Source organism: Erythrolamprus reginae, chromosome 9, assembly GCF_031021105.1.
Source record: "Erythrolamprus reginae isolate rEryReg1 chromosome 9, rEryReg1.hap1, whole genome shotgun sequence".
In the NCBI taxonomy this organism is placed as follows: Eukaryota; Metazoa; Chordata; class Lepidosauria; order Squamata; family Dipsadidae; genus Erythrolamprus; species Erythrolamprus reginae.
In genome coordinates, this window is record NC_091958.1 from 32,566,349 (window position 1) to 32,587,215 (window position 20,867).

General features: G+C 44.7%; 1 protein-coding gene across 1 annotated transcript in view; it reads right to left on the minus strand.

Moving 5' to 3' along the window:
• Positions 1-20,867, minus strand: part of PPL (periplakin) — a 122,682-nt gene that overhangs the window by 50,985 nt on the left and 50,830 nt on the right. The window contains exons 2-5 of the mRNA XM_070760717.1: positions 7,470-7,569; positions 5,923-6,077; positions 2,883-3,003; positions 2,141-2,266 (exon numbers count right to left, since the gene is read on the minus strand). Coding sequence (XP_070616818.1) covers positions 2,141-2,266; positions 2,883-3,003; positions 5,923-6,077; positions 7,470-7,569 — 502 coding nt within the window. The remainder of the gene's footprint in view (positions 1-2,140; positions 2,267-2,882; positions 3,004-5,922; positions 6,078-7,469; positions 7,570-20,867) is intronic.

The following is a 20,867-nucleotide window of genomic DNA, read 5'->3' on the forward strand; positions in this document are numbered from 1 at the left end:
TTTTATTGTTTTTAAATGTGGTTTTTATACTCTGTAAGCCTCCTTGAGTCGCCAGGAGGGAATATGTGGCAATATAAATTTAATACATAATAACATTTATTTATGTGCTTATATTTATTAAATATAATAAATATTTATTTATTTATAAAATATTAAAATTATTTATTTATCTGTGCTCAGTGTAGAAGGGATTGCCACTCTCGGATTGGCCTTTTTAGTCACACTAGATGCTATTCTGGGAACTCTTTCTAGCGCCTGATACCATTATCTTTGAAGATGGAAGGTTGCCAATGAAATCTTCTTCTTCTTCTTCTTCTCCTCCTCCTCCTCCTCCTTCTTCCTCCTTCTTCTTTATTTTTATTTATTTTATTTATTTATATATATTTGTCAAACAAAATCTCCTTCTTCTTCATGTTCCTCAGTCTCTACCCCAGTGTACCTCAACCTCAGCCATTTTATAAGATGGGTCAAGACTGAAAAACATGGCACTACACTGGTCCTTCAGACCTCCCAGATAGGCAGCATCTATGGAAGACCTGAGAATTAGCCCATTCTAATAAAAATGTGCTAATAATAAGTTACACCTTGGTCCCATCTATTTCCCAGGAGTGACATCTTTAAATAAGTTTCTCCAAGGAGACAATTATACACACTGTTTCACAACAACAACCTGCAAGGTTTTCCACAGCTACCTGGTATTCAAAGCTCTGTGGGCAGTATGAATTTTTTTTTACAGAACACAGCAATTGAACCAGCAGCAGGAGGATACGGCAACCTTGCCCCATCCAGGTCTTTTGGGCTACAACTCCCACAAACCTTGCCACTACTACTTGATTAGTTAAGGCCAGGGTTGACATTCAAATACTGTATTTCTCTACCGGTTTTGTGGGTGTGGCTTGGTGGGGAACATGTGACCGAATGAGTGTGGCCAACTTGATGTCATTCACAGCAAGGAGGGATGGCACCACCCCACCAAGCCACGCCCATAGAGCCAACAGAAAAGTTCTGCCAAGTTTTCTAACATTCAACCTTGCTGCTTCTCGCCTCCTTCTCATGTTTCCTCTGTGGGTATGAGCCTGAGAAGGAGGAGAGAAAGAGTGGGAAGGGTGGGGTGGGGTGGGACAAGTCAGTGGTGTGATTTACTGCTGCCAGTGCATAACCGCTGCCACCGGTTGTATAGAACCTGTCCGAACCTGCTGAATTTCACCCCTGGTTAAAGTTAATGGAAACAAAAGTTCAAACCCCTAGAAAGTACCAGGTTGCCAATGCTTATGTGGAATAGAAGAGGATTTGAGGTTGAGAAGACAAAATATCACTTCTGGAATCTTTGTTCAAGCTCATTATTTGTATGGCCAGTCAGAGTCATTTACTGAGTTGGCCAGCCATACAGAGTGAATGGATGGATGGATGAATTGATGAATGAATGAATTGATGGATGGAGAGATGGATGGACGGACGGATGGACAGACAGATAGACAGAAGAAACACACGCACATAGAGAAAGAGAAACAATGAAACAGACACACACACGAGAGAGAGAGAGAGAGAGAGAGAGAGAGAGAGAGAGAGAGAAAGAGAGAAACTATTGAATCTTTCATCTCCTTCCTTATCTCTTGACTGGTCAACAGATCTCTCTGAATGAATGAATCAGTCAATCAATCAATCAATCAATCAATCAATCAATCAAAAATACAGAAATTAGATAAGCCTGAAAGGTTTGTTTAAATCACTCGTTGGGAAAGCTATTGAATGCAGTGGTTCCTGTACCTTCAGATGATGCAGACACACATTCAACAGGAACAGCTTCCCCATAATGGTAATAGCACTTAGACTTACAATATCTGCCACCTCCTCCCACAGTGCTTTTTAGCACTCCCCAGTGGTTTACATTGTCAGCCTCTTGCCCCTAACAATCTGGGTCCTCATTTTACCGATCTGAGAAGGATGGAATGCTGAGTCAACGTTGAACTAGTTGGGATCGAACTCCTGTCAGTGGGCAGAGTTTGCCTGCAACACCGCATTCTAACCACTGCATCACCAAAGTTGCACATTGCTGAATTTCTCTTGCAGCATAGACCTTCCACTGTTGCTTCTCCTCCAGTCCCCATCTGATCAAAGACCCAAGAAGTGAGAGGGATACCTTTTCACCTTCTTTGTTGATATGCGGTCCAATAGCCATCACCTCATTGTGGAAGATGTTGTGCTCTTCTACTTGACCATTGACGGATGGCAGGTCTGTGCCGAAGCCTCGGTTGTTCAGGATTTCCTTGGGAAAGAGGGCACAGGAAAGGAGATAAGGACATCATTTCCCATAGTTCCAGGAGTCCAGGCACATTTTAAAAAATACAGATGCCACTTAGCAAGAACAGTGGCACCTCGTGCTCAGAAGAGCCTCTGCCAGGTCTATGCTGCATGCGCAGAAGCAAAAAAGTGCTGAAACCCCACATGCACGAGTGTCCCCTCATGAAATTTTTGCTTCTGTACATGCACTGAAAGCAAAAAACACCAAAAATTCCAGGGGGAAAAGATGGTGCCACACAATGGATTGGCATAGATAGCAGAGGAGCCATCTGGCTTGCAAATTCTGCAATCTGCAGGGTGCTACCAGAGCGGTTCATCGGTAGAAACCCACCACTACACCACATCCAGTTGGGGCAGTGCTTCAATGCACCTGAAAGGTTGCCAAGTCAGAGCAGATTCATTTAATGTTTTTTTTTAAAGAGTCCCTTTAAGCAGAATTTGGGGAAGAAAACAATTCGGCCCAACTGATTTCCTCTTGGGGGCTCCCTTTCTGATTGAAGAGGTCCATCCAGAGCCATAAGCACCCTCCTCCCAGCCCATTTCTCAGAACAAAGGAAAGCACATCAATGTTTCCAGCCCACCTGCTTCTCTTCAATTGTGGAGGACCAGTTGACCTCGGGTTCAACTTCATGTGGGGTGAAATTGTAAATCTGATCATGCTTCCCCCGCAAGTTGTTGACTCTTTCCTTTAGTTGCCGGATACTGAAGAAAAGAAAAACTAAGTATTCTCATCTGGTTTTTTCCATGACTGTCAGGTGCAATAAATTAAGACCACACGTGATGAATTACTACTCATGCCTATGCACATGGCTCTACTCCATTAATAATTAGCCCGAGTTTGGCTAGATAAGGGTCAACAGAATTCATGAACAGTTTGGCTCAGTCCACTTGTGACTACATAAAGATTCTAGGCTGCTTCCTCTTTTGATTCTACCCTCAGGTTCTGCCACCCTTCTCCTACAATGACAGGTGGACAAGAGTTTCAAACTTTTTACATCCATTCCCTTGTAATACTGAATTTTGCTCAAATCGGGAACTTCTCCCTCCCTTGCCCTCTTCGGAAGCGTCAATTTCCATGGGCCTTTGTGATGATGATGAAAGAGCTTTGCAGAATAACAGAGTTGGAAGGATCCTGAAGGTCTTCTAATCGAACCCCAGGCTCAGTCAGGAAACCCTATACCATTTCAAACATCTGGATGTTCAATTTCTTGTTAAAAACCTCCAACCTCTGGAGGCGAGTCGTTCTACTGGTTAATTGTTCTCACTGTCAGAAAAGTTCTCCTTAGTTCTAGGTTGCTTCTCTCTTTGATTAGTTCCCATTCATTGAGTCTTCTTTGGGGAATTTGGAGAATAGGTTAATCCCATTTTCTTTCTGGCAGCCCCTCAAATACTGGAACACTGCTATCATGTCTCCCCTAGTCCTTATTTTCACTAAATTAGACATACCCAATCCCAACAACCATTGTTTATATGTTTTATCCTCCAGTCCCCTAGTCATCTTTGTTGCTCTTCTTTGCACTCTTTCTAGAGCAGTGATGGCAAACGTTTTTCCCCCCGGGGGCCGAAAGAGCAGGCGTGCATGCTATCGCACATGCGGGAGTGCCCACACCCATAATTCAATGCCTGGGGAGGGCAAAAACAGCTTCCCCTGCCCACCCCCGGAGGCCTGTTTCCCAACTTCTGGTGGGCCCAATAGGTTTGTATTTTGCCCTCCCCAGTCCCCAAACGGTTCCCTGGAGCCGGGAGAGGGTAAAAGCGCCCTCAACCATCCCCCCGGAGGCTCTCTGGAAGCCAAAAATACCCTCCCAGACTCTCTGTGCGAGCCAAAAATCAGCTGGCCGGCACACATATGCACGCTGGAGCTGAGCTAGAGCAATGGCTCACGTGCCACCAGATATGATTCTGCGTGCCACCTGTGGCCCCCATGCCATAGGTTCGCCATCACTGCTCTAGCGTCTCAACATCTTCTTTGTCATGGTGACCAAAATTGAGAGCTCTATTCCATGTGTGGCCCCTTGCAGTGAAGGGCCGCTCCTTTTACCGCCTACTGGTGCACCCTCTGAGCCCCTTGCAGGCACGCACATGCCTGTCAGCACGAGATTTGTCTTCTGCACATGCACAGCAAGAAAAATTTCATGCAAGTACACATGCGAGAGTGAGATTTTTGGCAATTTTTACCGATATTTTGCGCAGGAGCAAAAAACCCAGTGAAAATTGCCAAAAATCTCACTCTCACATGCATCCTCGCATGAGATTTCACAGAAGCCAAATCTCTCACGGGGACATGTCGGGGGGCGCAGCTGCGCACGCTTCCTGGAATTTCCTACTGGGACAGAGCCCCTGACTGCCCACCTCTGGTCCCTCAACCTAAATAACAGAGCCCCTGACTGCCCACCTCTGGTCCCTCAACCTAAATAGCAGCTTCAGTAGAGAACAGTGTTAGACGGGGACTGCAATCCCAATTATTGCATAGAAGGGAAAGGGTGGAAAATGCCAGCTGCTGTTTATATTTTCTATCTTATAAGTGGTCATAAAATATAGAAAAGAAAAATACTCAATGTAATGTGCAGTTCATCCCTCAAAGAAGCTGCCAGCAAGAGGAACAATCACAGCAATTTCCTTCTGAGGTTTCCTTGCCTCTGAATCTGCATAGGTAGCATGCAAGCTGCCCTTTCACATCCATAGTTCAAAAAATTTGTCCACCCAGATGGCAACATCTAGTTGACCTTGAATTATTTCCAGAAATGAAGCATTTAAATGGAACACTGGGGCAATTTGTTAAACCAGGGTACTAAATCAAGTCCTATAAAAAAAGTTGTGTCAAAGGGTTCCATATAAAAATGGAGAAAAACAATATGGAACTTTCCATTAAGTCTTCAGAAACAGGGTTTTCTTATTACCAGTTCTGTGGGCATATCTTAGTGGGGCGTGGCTTGGTGGGCGTGGCTTGGTGGGCGTGGCTTGGTGGGCATGGCAGGGGAAGGATACTGCAAAATTACCATTACCACCCCTTTCTGGGGCCAGCCAGAGGTGGTATTTGCCGGCTCTCTGAACTACTCAAAATTTCCGCTACCAGTTCTCCAGAATGTAGAATTAAGTAACTAACTAACTAAGCAACTTGGAACTAAGGAGAAATTTCCTGACAGTTAGAACAATTAATCAGTGGAACAACTTGCTTCCAGAAGTTGTGAATGCTCCAACACTGGAAGTTTTTAAGAAGATGTTGGATAACCATTTGTCTGAAGTGGTATAAGGGTTACCTGCCTAAGCAGGGGGTTGGACTAGAAGACCTCCAAGGTACCTTCCTACTCTGTTGTTGTTGTTGTTGTTGTTGTTGTTATTATTATTATTATTATTATTATTATTATTATTATTATTAAACCTGCTGGATTTCACCTCTGGATTCAACTCAAAAGAAACTTGGTGAAAGAGCTCCAGATTTTCATCATGATTCCTCTTTGAGAATAATATTAACATGCATCTCAAATTAAAGTATTTCTTAAAAAACTAAATCACGTGCTGGCCCTTGTGCAGTGTTTTGAAACTGCACTAAACCATGTGACGAAAAGTAACACAGGTCTCTCGGTCAAGGTGACCCTTGGGCTATCACTCCAGACTTACTCTTCCGTGATCATGTCCCCCTGGGGATGTTTCATGTGGCGAGCAATGGCTGCATCTCCATCCAGGACATAAAGCAGCTTGTCAGATTCAATCAACTTGTCTGCCGTGATCTCCTGGTATTGTGTGGGCTTCCCAGCCTTGAGTTTGTACAGGTCCTAGAAGCCAACAAGTTGTTAGAGATGCCGCGAGAATAAAGCTTCATTAAAACACATGGGGTTTTTTTTTTTGCAACGTCCTCACATTATCACTGTCTTATAAGAAGGAATGACAGAAAGTACATTCATCTGACTCAAAGATAAAGTTCAATAATTTTAAAATATTTTTGAACTATCTGTACGGCATAAAATTATTATCTGTACTTTTTTCCAAGTTCTGAAACTGACATGGTACAAAGAGATGCTGAAAACCTTTTAGAGATCCAATCCAATCCTACTCTCTTGTCCTCTTTTAAAAATGGAACATAAACCAGACCATTTGAAGGAAAAACTCTCCTAATCAAACAGTTGGTACCTTCAGAAGGGACACCCGGCATTTCTAAAAGAGTTGCGTCACTAAACATTTGTCAGCTTTTAATTCTTCATGTTCCATTTCAAATGAATAATTACAGATAGATAGAAAAGGTGTGGGAAGTAAGTAAGGATGGAAGGAAGGAAGGAAGGAAGGAAGGAAGGAGGGGAGGGTGAGGGGAGAAGGAGGAGAAGAGGAGGGGAAGGAATAATAGGAGGAGAAGAAGGGGAAGGGGAGGGATAAGGAGAGGGGGGAGGAGGAAAAGGAAGAAGAGAAGGGGGAGGGGAGAATGAGGTGAAGAGGAGGGAAGGAGGAAAAAGAAGGAGTGGAAGGGGGAAGGGAAGGAGAAGGAGAAGGAAGAGGAGAAGGAAGAGGAGAAGGAGAAGGATGTCTATAGGTATGTGGTTAGATACCCATCTGGACATGAAATGCTCAACTCTTTCAGGAGTGGCTTGTGAATACAGTTAATCTGAGGGGAGGAAGAAGAGGAAGAGGAAGAAGAAGAAGAGGAGGAGGAGGAGAAGAGGAAGAAGAAGAAGATGAAGAGGAGGAGAAGAGGAGGAGAGGAGGAGGAGAAGAAGAAGAGGAGGAGGAGAAGAAGAAGAAGAGGAGGAGGAGGAGGAGAAGAAGAGGAGGAGGAGGAGAGGAAGAAGAGGAAGAAGAAGGAGGAGGAGGAGAAGAAGAGGAAGAAGAAGAGGAAGCGGAAGAACGCAACATGCCAGACAACACAGTAGTAGCAGAAAAACAAGTTTTACTCATAGATTCAATGGGCCAAATGTTAGGAGGAGAATTTACAGCTTCCTGGAAATTAGAGAGTGGGATTAATCTTGACATCCATGAGGAAAAGAATAGATGAATAAAAGAAAAGAATAGAATAGAAATACCAGGTGGCATCAACAGACTCAGATCAGCACTGTACAAAAACTAGTATTTTCTCACAGCAAGAGCGTTGAAGCTGACTCAAATTCTAACAGACTGGTTCTAAACAAATTTAATTATCATTTCAATAACTCACAACCCAGGGCACAACCGCAACTTACACTTTGCATTTTTGAGTCTGTTTCCACAATATTCTTTTCCACTTGGTCAGCATTTTTCTGCAACTTTTCAATCAATTCTGAAAGCTCCTTGCTGGAAATGCTGTAAAAGGAGAAAGCAAGAAGGTTGTTACTTTTGTTGTTGTTTGAAGTGTGTGCCAAAGGGAGGAAAATACAGCTTCATCTAACTAGATCCAAATACGATTCTAGAAATCGGAGACTCCTTTAATATATATATATATTAGAGATGCATTTTAAAAACTCCATTATAGTTTATGTAAGGTGCCATCCTGGTTTTTTTCATAATATAGTGGTACCTCTACCTTAGAATGCCTCTACTTACAAAATTTTCTAGATAACCACCAGTGTTCAAGATTTTTTTGGTGTCTTCTCAAGAACCATTTTCTACTTACAAACCCGAGCCTCCAAAACTATAACCGGAAAAGGCAGGGAGAAGCCTCTGTGGGGCCTCTCTAGGAATCTCCTGGGAGGAAACAGGGCTGGAAAAGGTGGGGAGAAGCCTCCGTGGGGCCTTTCTAGGAATTTCCTGGGAGAAAACAGGGCCGGAAAAGGTGGGGAGAAGCCTCTGTGGGGCCTCTCTAGGAATCTCCTGGGAGGAAACAGGGCCAGAAAAGGTGGGGAGAAGCCTCCGTGGAGCCTCTCTAGGAATCTCCTGGGAGAAAACAGGGCCAGAAAAGGTGGGGAGAAGCCTCCGTGGGGCCTCTCTAGGAATCTCACTGTGGTTTCCCCAATCGCACACATTATTTGCTTTTACATTGATTCCTATGGGACAAATTGCTTCTTCTTACAGACATTTCTACTTAAGAACCTGGTCATGGAATGAATTAAGAATATGTATATTAAGAATATATATATTCAATACACCAGGGTGATTCGACACAAAAAATATGTAACCCTTCCCTGGTGCAGAGCTGAAGGGATTGGATACTGTAGCTTAGAGGTTAATTCTCCACTTTATAAGGCAAAGGTTGCAGGTTCAAGTCCCAGTGAGAGTATGGCTAGCTGATGAGGCCAAAATAAGGCCCAAATAGATCTATCCTAGTCTCCCTTAATTTTCAAATTCAGCAAAAAAACATGTGACACATACAGATAGAATTGTCGGCTGTCAATAAAATTAACTGCCTTGGAAATGGCCCTGGGTTGGGCCAAGAGGCAAAAAGGAGCTGTGATGTTCCTTCAATACACCAGGGTGATTCGACACAAAAATATGTAGCCCTTCCCTGGTGCAGAGCTGAAGGGATTGGATACTGTAGCCTAGAGGTTAATTCTCCACCATACAAGGCAAAGGTTGCAGGTTCAAGTCTCAGTGAGAGTATGGCTAGCTGATGAGGCCAAAATAAGGCTGAAATAGATCTATCCTAGTCTCCCTTAATTTTCAAATTCAGCAAAAAAACATGTGACACATATATATATATATCTTAAAAATTTTAGTAATCATCCAATTCATATGTCAGAATTTGGGGGTGGGGTTCCCTCCCATTTTCTTCTAAAAGTTCACAAAAGAACTTCTATCAAACATCTTTCAGTATGCGCCAGACTGTGCACTGGTAGTGAAAATGAAGTCGTGGATGCAACTCCACGTCGCCAGCATGTGCATGCACACGTCCCAGTGAAATTTTACTTCTGCACATGCACAGGAAGCAAAATCTCATGAGGGGAATGCCCATGTGTGCGAGATTTCTGCAATTTTTTGCTTCTGCGCATGTGTGCATCCTCCCGTGAAATTTTACTTTCTGCACATGTGCAGAAGCAAAATCTTGCTGGGATGTGTGTACGTGCACCCTGGAGACCCGAAGCTGTGCGCGTATCGCACCGGTAGCAGTGGTAAGGAGGAAACCCCCCCACCGCCTGGTTGAAGGGACAGAAGATTTTTCCTAAAGCTTTTTAATGACCTTCAATATTTTACCAACTGAACATCAGAAAACTGTTGCAGCCATTTTCTCTGTCCCCAATTCAGCTAACCAATGAGACAGCAATAATTGTGGTTGATTCATCGAGAAAGTGGACTGGCTTGGAATATTTTTTGCTATAGGTCTCCTTTTTGTTTCCAAAATGGTTTTGCAACTTGCATATTCCCAAAAATCACAACATATTATTGTTTGGGAAAGTTTGCCTTGCCCTTGGGCAAAAAGAAGATTCCAGGATAGCACTGCCAAGTCTCTTTCTTAAACAGCCCTTCCTGGATCTTCAATCAATGACACAAATGAGACTTGGTCTAACTTGATACTAGTTCATTGAAAGTCTTCTTTTCCTGTCCTCTCCATGTCAGGCTGTTGCTAAATTATTATTTATTATTATTATTTATTAGATTTGTATGCCGCCCCTCTCCGTAGACTCGGGGCTTCCAGAAATGGGAACGTTTGGCAAGGATGTCTCGGTACAATGCTCTGGGCAAAGTTGGTAGCGTTGAGCAAGTTCAGTGGGTGTTCTGCAACCTAGCAGGTTCTGGCAGTTATCCTACTTGGGATGGTTCCTAGCAACCGGGAGAGAAACTAATGTCTGCTTGGAACCCCTCTGCCTTAAAGGTGCTCCATCAGGTTAGCAAACTCATCCTTGAGTTTGGCATCTTTGGCTGGAGGGCAGCACAGGCAGTTCTTGACTGTTGTGGCCTCTTGGCCGCCGGGTCCTCCAACAGCCAAGTCAGAAGAGGAGGGGGCATGGGTGACAGGGTCAGCATCCAGGCAACCTGAGAGCTTCGAGGGGAAGAGGCAGAGAGGGAGAGAGGCAGAGCCTGGGCCATCCATCAGCCCCCAGAGGGAGAGTCAACAGCCCCCAGGTCTGGAGGTGGCTGATAAGGAAGAAGAGGAACAGCTGGGTTCAGTTCCCTGACGTGTGGCTGTGCAGAAGGCAGAGAAGAGGAGAGTGTCAGTACCACGTACTGTAATGGTTGGGTTTCCAGTATATGAAGATAAACCAGCAACATATGTTAGGAGAAAATAGTAGTATTACTTTAAGAGCTAGACAGCAATTATGAGCTAGGCTGCAATATAGCCATATAAGGGAAACAGATGTGCTGCTCTCTGTTGCATTCTGTAGTGGCATTCTGTTGTGTTGAGCTTTGTTGCATTGTGTCTGATCTCTTGCCTTACATTGTAATGTTGATTACTGGTGTATATATGCTGGTTAGTATTAATATCTTTGCTGTGTGCAAATAAGAGAATTTATTATTATTTTTTATTTGTTTGTTTGTTTGTCTGTCTGTCTGTCTGTCTGTTTGTTTGTTTGATTTTTATGCTGCCCTTCTCCTTAGACTCAGGGCGGCTTACAACATGTTAGCAATAGCACTTTTTTAACAGAGCTAGGCTATTGCCAGCACAATCCGGGTCCTCATTTTACCCACCTCGGAAGGATGGAAGGCTGAGTCAACCTTGAGCCGGTGATGAGATTTGAACCGCTGACCTTCAGATCTACAAGTCAGCTTCAGTGGCCTGCAGTACAGCACTCTACCTGCTGCGCCACCCCGGCTCATGTACATATTATATTAGAATATATTATAAGACCTGTGTGCAATATACTGTGTAGAATATACTATACTGCTGTGTGCTAAGTCAGGGCCGCCGATAGACGGGTACTACTGGGAGCGCCGTACCGGGCCCCGGGCAAATTGGGGCCCGCAGTCAGCGGCTCCTTGCACATGCCCAGTCTGTACCCTCCCTCTTTTGCCGGCTGCCTGCCTTTACCAGCAGCAGAGAGAGAAAGAGAGAGGTAGAGAAGGGCTTACAAGGGGGGCGGCGAAAGGAGGGTAATTATAATTTTATTTTATTTTTAAGCGGGAAAGCGCCAAACCGAGACAAACGCGCGCCAGCCCTCGCCACGTGCGCGCCGTGGTGAGGCGACTGAGGAGATTTCCGCCGTCTGGGGGGGAAAGGCGCGGGCCCGACGTGAGGAAACTCGGAATTTTTTTAAAAAGGACTTTAATCATAGACGGTGGACGAGCCCGGAGGGATGTGGTGGCTCGCCGGGATGTGCTTGTGGGTCGGCGGGGCTCTGGCATGGACGCCCGGGCAGCCGCGCAACCTCTACCGCCCCTTCAACTTGAGCTCCCTAGCGGCGCTCTCGGCTCCGTTCAAGACGGGCGCCGCCGGGACGTCGTTGGCGGTGTCTCCCGCTGCAGCGGTGGGCAACCGAGTGGAGAAACTCGGGCATGCTTTCAAGCGGCAGGTGAGGCAGTTGCGAGAGAAGAGCGACCGCTTGGAGCTGGTCTTCCTGGTGGACGAGTCGTCGAGTGTGGGCCAGGCGAACTTCCTCAGCGAGCTGCTTCGTCAAGAAGCTGCTCTCCGACTTCCCGGTGGTGGCCACGGCGCTGGGGCCATGCGGGACCGCTTATCCAGGCGGGCGTGGACCAGCAAGCCGCCTTCCGCTCTCTCTCTTTCTCTCTCTGTTGCTGGCGTGGTGTATGAGAGAGAAAGAGAGAGAGCGGAAGGCGGCTTGCTGGTCCACGCCTGCCTGGATAAGCGGTCCCGCATGGCCCCAGCGCCGTGGCCACCACCGGGAAGTCGGAGAGCAGCTTCTTCACGAAGCAGCTCGCTGAGGAAGTTCGCCTGGCCCACTGGCAGCCCGTCTTCGTGGGTGGGCGGGCGGAGGGGCGAAGTGTTCAGCGAGCTCTTCGTCGCCCTTCGCTCTCTCTCTTTCTCTGTTGCTGGCGTGGTGTATGAGAGAGAAAGAGAGCGCGGAGGGCAAAGAAGAGCTCGCTGAACACTTCGCCCCTCCGCCCGCCCGCCCACGAAGACGGGCTGCCAGTGGACTTCAGCAAACTTTCCGCCGTCTGACGTTGGGCTGCGCCAACCTTCTTCGCGTCCCTCTGCGAAGGAGGCGGACCTGCTTTGCTTGTCATCCGGCTTCACCTTGGCCTCCACCCATTTGTCTCGCTCGCTTCCAGCGCGTTTCTCTTGCTCCCTCTTTGGGGCGAGGAGTTTCCATCTTTTCCTCAAAACTCCCCCCCTTCCCCATCTTCACACACACACACATGGCCCCACACCACCTCCACCACCCGGTAACGCGCCCGATCTCTACCTCTCTCTTTTTCTCTCTGCTGCTGGTGTGGTGCATGAGAGAGAAAGAGAGAGAGAAAAAAAATAAGGGAGAGAGAAAGAGAGAGAGAGGAAGAGGAGAGATAGAAAGGGGGAGAGAGAAAGATGGAGAGATAGAGAAGGAGAGAGAGAAAGAGAGAGATACAAAGAGAGTGAGTGAGAGAAGGAGAGATAAGAGAGAGAGAAAGAGAGGGGCAGAGAGAAAGAAAGAGGGACAGAGAGAAAGAAAGAGAAGAACAGAGAGAAAGAAAGAGAGGGACAGAAAGGGAGAGAGAAAGAAAGAAAGGTAGAGAGAAAGAGAGAGAGATAGAAAGAGAGTGAGTGAGAGAAAGAGAAGAGAGAGAGAGAAAGAGAGAGGGGGGGAGAGAAAGGGAAAGATAGAGAGGGAGAGAGAAAGGAAGAAGAGAGATAGAAAGGGAGAGAGAGAGAGAAAGAAAGGAGGAGACAGAGAGAGGGAGAGAGAAAGAGGGAGAGATAGAAAGAGATTGAGTGAGAAAAAGAGAGAAGAGAGAGAAAGAAAGAAAGAGAGGACAGAGAGAAAGAGAGAGAGAGAATTAGAAAGACAGAAGGACAGAGAGAAAGGGAGAGAGAGAGAAAGAGGAAGAATAAATATTAAATATTGTATTTGTTCCCATTTTGTTTTTTACTTTAAATAAGGTATGTGCAGTGTGCATAGGGATTTGTTCACACGTTTTTTTAATAGTCCGGCCCTCCAACAGTCTGAGGGACAGTGAACTGGCCCCCTGTGTAAAAAGTTTGGGGACCCCTGATCTACACTGTTCAAAAAAATAAAGGAAACACTTAAACAACACAATATAACTCCAAGTAAATCAAACTTCTGTGAAGTCACACTGTCCACTTAGGAAGCAACGCTGATTGACAACTTGGAGTTTATATTGTGTTGTTTAAGTGTTCCCTTCACTTTTTTTTGAGCAGTGTACTACTTTGAAATTAACTTGGATACCACGGGCTCGTTCAGACCTGCGTTCACCGATGGGCGTAAAAACTAGATCAAAAAGGATATTGAGTTGTGAAGCAATATGAAATTGTAGTTGGTTTTTTTTTTAACAGCTCCTATTTTAATACCACTGATAACTACACATCCCCCTGGATAATTAGAATAGAATAACAGTGGGAAGGCACCCTGGAGGTCTTCTAGGCCAACCCCCTGCTTAGACAGGAATCCTACACTACTTCAGACAGATGGGTTTTTTTAAAGTAGTTATTATGTAAACATTAAAAAAATAAGATAGTACATAATCTATCATTTTACAATATACTTATTTGTTTGTTTAAATTTTGTATTTGCATTTTATAAGACAAGCAACAAAACAACACACCATAACAAACACCACCCCCGTCCCTTTTGAACTGTTATCCTCACAGTTCCTTCTTTATATAGTTATACGGCCTGTAACATCAGCGGTTATTATATGATTATTCTATAGTTCCAGTAAAACTAAGGTCAAGTTGTTGCTATCATAATCTTATGAATAAAGTTAATTCTGGGAACATCGGGTTTTATTTACAGCTATTTTCAGATGATTATCTAACATCTTCTTAAAAACTTTAAAAAAGTAGTTTTAAAATGGCGGGGGGGGGCAGACACTTAGGCTGTATGGGGCCCCAAAATTCCTGATGGCGGCCCTGTGCTAAGCTGTAAAGGTATTTGCTGTAGAATAAGAGAATATACTATATTGCTGTGTGCGTAATAGTATATGTACCTGCTGTGTGTGAACAAGAGAATATATGTAATAATATGTACCTGCTGTGTAGAATAAAAGAATATATGTAATTGCTGTGTGCTACTTGATTTAGTACCTACTATGTGCTAAAAGGTATTGCTCTGTGTGTATCATGTATTATGGACTGTAATTACTGTGTAATGTTATGGAGCTATTGTGCGGCATAGAAGTCAAATAAATAAACAAATAAAACCTTTACTATACGTTGGCTTGTATTATTGTCTGAACAACCACCACTGCCACATATACCCTGGTTCAAAGAAAGTATTTCTATCATTGGCTATTAGACCAGTGTGCTGACATTGAGCAGTGGGAATCTATGAGTTGGTCCTAGGGATGGAAGATCCACCGCTGCTAGCAAAGTCCCACACTAGCTCTAGGGGTAAAAGGCAGAGGGCAGAGATGAATAGATGTGGCAGACAGCAAGTCATCTTCTGGGTTGGATGGACTTGTTAGTCTGGGAGAAACATTAACATTGTTTAAAAGCTCTAAACAAAAATTTAAAAACAATTAAAATCCCCCATTAAAAATCATGTTAAACTAATAGTAACAATCTTGCAAAACTGGAGCATCCTTTGAACATTGCTGGCATTGATAAAATCCCTATCAGTCAATTGCAAAAGGCAGCTTGACTTGGAACAGCTTACATTCTGCAAAGGTATCTTTAACACTATCAAACATCCACATCTGCCTATCCCAGGTCTTTGGGAAGGACTCGATATGATGGATAAAAATGCCAAATCCAGCGCAAACATCTGACTGTGTGATGAGCCATGATAATTTGATAATTGATCCTTTCTACCGGAAAGTGGCAAAATCAGGTGGGGAGAGAAATATGGACTATAGAAATGAATGCACACAGTGTTTTCACTACTCCATGCAATGAGAATGAAGAGAAGAACTTGGAGTGACATGATAGTGGTCTTCCAATAAGTCCTGACACAATAATAGGAGGGGGAAAAACACTATTTTTAAGTACACTTGAGGACAAGGCAAGAAGGGACGGATCAAAACTTTATCAATGAGTGATCCAACCTAGAACTAAGGATAAATTTCCTGACAGTGAGAACAATTAACCAATGGATCTTGCCTCTAGACCCCAAAGGTGCTTTTATTTTTCTTTTCTTTTTTAAACAGGCAACTGGCCTTTCTGGTTTTTCTTTCAAGGCTTTTCCCTTCTCATCCAAGAAGCTTCTTCAGCTCAGATGTTATGCCGCCAGATGTTATGGGTGCTCCATCATAAGAACCTAAGAAGAGCCCTGCTGAATCAGGCCAAAGGCCATCGAGTCCAGCATTCTGTGTCACACAGTGGCCCATCAATTGTCCAGGGGGATCTTGAGCAGAAAGAGAAGGCAAACCCCCCCTTTCTCCTGACCCCCATAAATGGGACCTAAGGGAATCCTGCCTGCCTCAACCAACATTATTATTATTATTATTTATTAGATTTGTATGCCGCCTCTCTCCGTAGACTCGGGGCGGTTCACAGCAATAATAAAACAATGTACAATAAATCTAATAATTTAAAAATCACTAAAAACCTCTTATTAAAAGCAAACATACACACAAATATACCATGCATAAACTGAATAGGCCCGGGGGAGATGTCTCAATTCCCCCATTTCTGACGGCAGAGGTGGGTTTTAAGGAGTTTACGAAAGGCAAGGAGGGTGGGGGCAGTTCTCCAGGGGGAGCTGGTTCCAGAGGGTCAGGGCTGCCACAGAGAAGGCTCTTCCCCTGGGTCCCGTCAAACAACATTGTTTAGTCAATGGGACCCAGAGAAGGCCAACTCTGTGGGACCTAACCGGTCGCTGGGATTCGTGCGGCAGAAGGCGGTCCTGGAGATATTCTGGTCCGATGCCATGAAGGGCTTTATAGGTGATAACCAACACTTTGAATTGTGACCGGAAACTGATCAGCAACCAATGCAGACTGTGGAAGCCCATGATTGCTCTCGCAGCTGCATTCTGCATGATCTGAAGTTTCCGAACACTCTTCAAAGGTAGCCCCATGTAGAGAGCGTTACAGTAGTCGAACCTCAAGGTGATGAGGGCATGAGTGACTGTGAGCAGTGAGTCCCGGTCCAGATAGAGCTGCAACTGGTGCACCAGGCGAACCTGGGCAAATGCCCCTCTCAGTGCAGCTGAAAGATATTTCTCTAATGTGAGCTGTGGATCGAGGAGGACGGCCATGTTGCGGACCCTCTCTGAGGGGGTCAATAATTCCCCCCCAGGGTTATGGACGGACAGATGGAATTGTCCCTGGGAGGCAAAACCCACAGCCACTCCGTCTTATCAGGGTTGAGTTTGAGTCTGTTGACACCCATGCAGACCTAACAGCCTCCAGGCACCGGCACATCACTTCCACTGCTTCGTTGACTGGACATGGGGTGGAGATGTACAGCTGGGTATCATCAGCGTACTGATGATACCTCACCCCATGCCGCTGGATGATCTCACCCAGCGGTTTCATGTATATATTGAATAGCAGGGGGGAGAGGACTGACCCCTGAGGCACCGCACAAGGGAGTAACCTAGAAGTCGACCTCTGACCCCCCACTATCACTGACTGTGACTGACCGGAGAGGTAGGAGGAGAACCACTGAAGAACAGTGCCTCCCACTCCCAACCCCTCCAGCCAGCGCAGAAGGATACCATGGTCGATGGTATCGAAAGCCGCTGAGAGGTCAAGAAGCACCAGGACAGAGATTAAACCATCAACACAACCAAAGCAGTTTCCATGCTGTAGCTGAGGGCCTAGATAATCAGCTTCTTCCAAGGACCGCTGGAGCTGGAGCACCACCACCTTCTCAACAATCTTCCCCATAAAGCGAAGGTTGCAGACTGGCTGATAGTTGTTAAGAATGTCTGGGTCCAGGGAAGGCTTCTTGAGGAGGGGGCGCACAAGTGCCTCCTTGTAGGGATCTGGAAAGGACCCCCTCCCCAAAGTAGCATTGACCATCTCCTGGACTCAGCTCTGTGTTACCTCCCTGCTGACCGAACCCAGCCCGGAGGGACACAGATCCAATAAGCAGGTGGAAGAACTCACAGCTCCAATGGCCGTGTCCACTTCATCAGGTGTCACCAGATCAAACTCGTCCCAGACAGATGGACAAGTACGGGCCCTAGTCACCTCGACTAATTCGTTGTCAGTTGACTCTGTTATCCAGTTGGAGTTGAGGTCCACCCAGATCCAAGCGATTTTATCAGCGAAAAACGTGTTAAAATCCTCGGCACTACTCTGTAAGGGGCGGCAGTTGGACATCCGTTTCAATAACCACCAGTGATACATTTGGCATCCCTGAATCTGTCTAATCCTGCCTTGAAGCTATCCAGGTTGACAGCTGTCACAACCTCTTCTGGAAGGGAATCCCATCAACCAGGGACCCTCTGGGTCAGACCTGGGCAAAGTGCAGCCCGGGGGACGGATGCCGCCCGCCCACTGTCTGTGATCGGCCCGTGGAGGTTGGAAGGAAGGAAGGGAGAAATGGAGGAAGGAAGGAAGAAGAAATGGAAGGAAGAAGGAAGGAAGGAGAAATGGAGGAAGGAAGGAAGGAGAAATGGAGGGAGGGAGGAAGGAAGGAGAAATTCTCTTTCCATGCCCTTTTGCAAAAGTTCAATAAATGCTCATTTTTAGGAAGGAAGGAAGGAAGGAAGGAGGGAAGGAAGGGGTGGGCAATTAATTTATAATTATAATATAATAATGTAATATAATATAATATAATATAATATAATATAATATAATATAATATAATAAATATAATATAATATAATATAATATAATATAATATAATATAATATAATATAATATAATATAATATAATATAATATAATATAATATAATATAATATAATATAATATAATATAATATAATATAATATAATATAATATAATATAATATAATATAATATAATATAATATAATATAATATAATATAATATAATATAATATAATATAATATAATCGGTGGTGGGTTGCCGCTGGTGCTACCACTGCTGCATTGCACGAATGGCTCCGAGTGTCCTGTGGGCACATGCGCACGTCCCAGTGAGGTTTGGCTTCTGCACATGCGCAAGAAGCAAAATCTCACGAGGGGACGCGTGTGCAAGATTTCAACCATTTCTTTGCTTCCATGCATGCACGGAAATCTCATGCGTATATGTGTTCCTGCGCATACACAGGAAGAAAAATCTTGCTGGGAAACACCCGTACAATTGCGGGACGCATGGAGCTGTGCATGCAGCTCTATTTTTGCTACCGGTGCTGCATCCTCAAACGTACCTGTGGAACCCGATACTGGATCAGGATCTCCTGCTTGGGTTGGACTAGAAGACCTCTAAAGTCCCTTCCAACTCTTGTTATTCTGTTTTCACACACACACAATTCTGCAACTGCCCCAGCATCCTTCTGCTTGGCTGGGCTAAAGGCCCTGGCGTCACATGTTGCAGGCCTGTTTCATAGAGAAAAGACCGCCGTGCCCAGCCGAGCCTTATGGATCAGCAGCCTGTGAACAGCATTGTCGATGAGACAATTCCCCATTCACGGCTTGCTTTTCAGACCTCACCAGGATCAGTGAAATGATGCCGCCAGAACTGAAGAGGCAGAAGGCCAAAAAAGCAAATTGGCCTGAAGCTTTACTTGAAAAGCACTGCGTGCCCAATGGATTTATGCAATGGGGCAGCAGCCTCGAGTATTGGGGTGGGATGGATGCCCTCTTTTGTAGGCCTAGTTCCAAACCTCCCAAAGCCACGCTCCAGCAAGACCGAGGCGAGTTGTCAAAGCTGATTTCATTTCAAACGGACTGTGCGTTTCATTTCGCTGTCCTCCTGGCTCCTGAATTAAATCAGATTAATCTCTCTCCCCAATTCAGTTAAATCAAAAGGCTGGTTTGGGTAGAAGGTCCAATCCATCTGATTTATCTGGAATGAACTATAACACTAATCAACACAAAAAAATCATCAGCAAAGATAATATGTCTATTTTATGGAGTTTGATGTGCTGATTCCAAAAATACGCTTAGTTTTGCTCTACCACATAAAGTTTCTGATATAGAAGCATTTTTGTTATTATATTATGTCTATATTTTCAATGTACAGTATGTGGTAATTACTGTTTTCTTAATGTTGCCAGTATATTTCCTATACCTTACAATAATGCTGCTACAGAAAAACTATATACATTTTTGAAATCAGAGCCAAAAAATGATTCAGAAAAGTACAAGGTCAACTGCGATGATTACAAAAAATATTTTTTGTAGACGTGTAATGAATGAAAGAATCTGTAGAGATTCTCAGGTCATGGTTTGGGGACAACTATGATGAATATGATCACAGCTAGTCCTCGACTTACATCCATTTGTTTAGTGACTGTTCAAAATGACAGGGCAGAAAAAACCCAACAACTTACAAGCAGTCCTCCTATTTACAACCATTGCAGCATTCCCTCGGTTGTGTGACTCACTGAACAACCGCCTTACTTAGCAATGGAAACTGAGGTTCCAATTCTGGTTGCAAGTCGAGGCTACAGCAGTCGTAAGTGTGAAAAGAGGTCATAAGACCCCTTTTTCCCAGTGCCTTTGTAACTTTGAATGGTAACTAAGTCAAAGATAACTTGAGTTCTGTTCCGTTCTGTTCTGTTCCATTAAACAATCTTGTTTCTATCTCTGTCCAACTTGCTGTCCTTCACCAACTGAAAATACACACACTGCCTTCAAAGGCAGAAGTTTTTAAGAATGGGAAAAGTTCAGAGATTCCACTCACTGCTATGTTCATTAAAAATAACAATAATTAATGAGAGAAAATGGGTGGTTCCCGGTGCAGTTTTCATTATGCAACCCCTCAGTTTAAGTCTCCAAAGGATACTAAAGAAAACCAGCCATCCTATACTGTATTCACACAACTTGTGAATACAGATTGGACCAACACCTGACAGCTATAGTTAGGGAGACCTTTCCACAGGTTCGCCTAGTGCAGCAATTGAGACCCTGCTTGGATCAGGAGGCTCTTCTCACCGTCATTCATGCTCTTATCGCCTCACAGTTAGATTATTGCAACCTGCTCTACATAGGGCTACCCCTGAAGAGTGTTCTGGACAGGTGGTCCAGAATGCAGCCGTGTGAGCTGTTGTGGGTGAACCTAGGTACATCCATATTACAGCAATCCTCCGCAGATTGCACTGGCTCCCTATTTGTCTCTGGGCGCAATTATCTATCTTTGAGACTGCCTTCTACCACATAGCTCCCAGCAACCGGTGGTAAGGAATCATTTCTACAGAGGAGTCATTTCTTTCTACAGAGGAATCCTTGAGTCTGTCATCTGCACCTCTATAACTGTCTGGTTTGGTGCTGCAACCCAACAGGACCGACACAGACTTCAGAGGAGAATCAGAACTGCAGAAAAAACAATTGCTGCCAACCTGCCTTCCATTGAGAACCTGTAGACTGCATGAGTCAAAAAGAGGTTGGGGAAAATATTGACTGACCCCTCGCATTCTGGACACAAACTGTTTCAACTCCTACCCTCAAAACGTCGCTACAGAGCACTGCACACCAAGACAACTAGATACAAGAACAGTTTTTTCCCGAACGCCATCACTCTGCTAAACAAATAA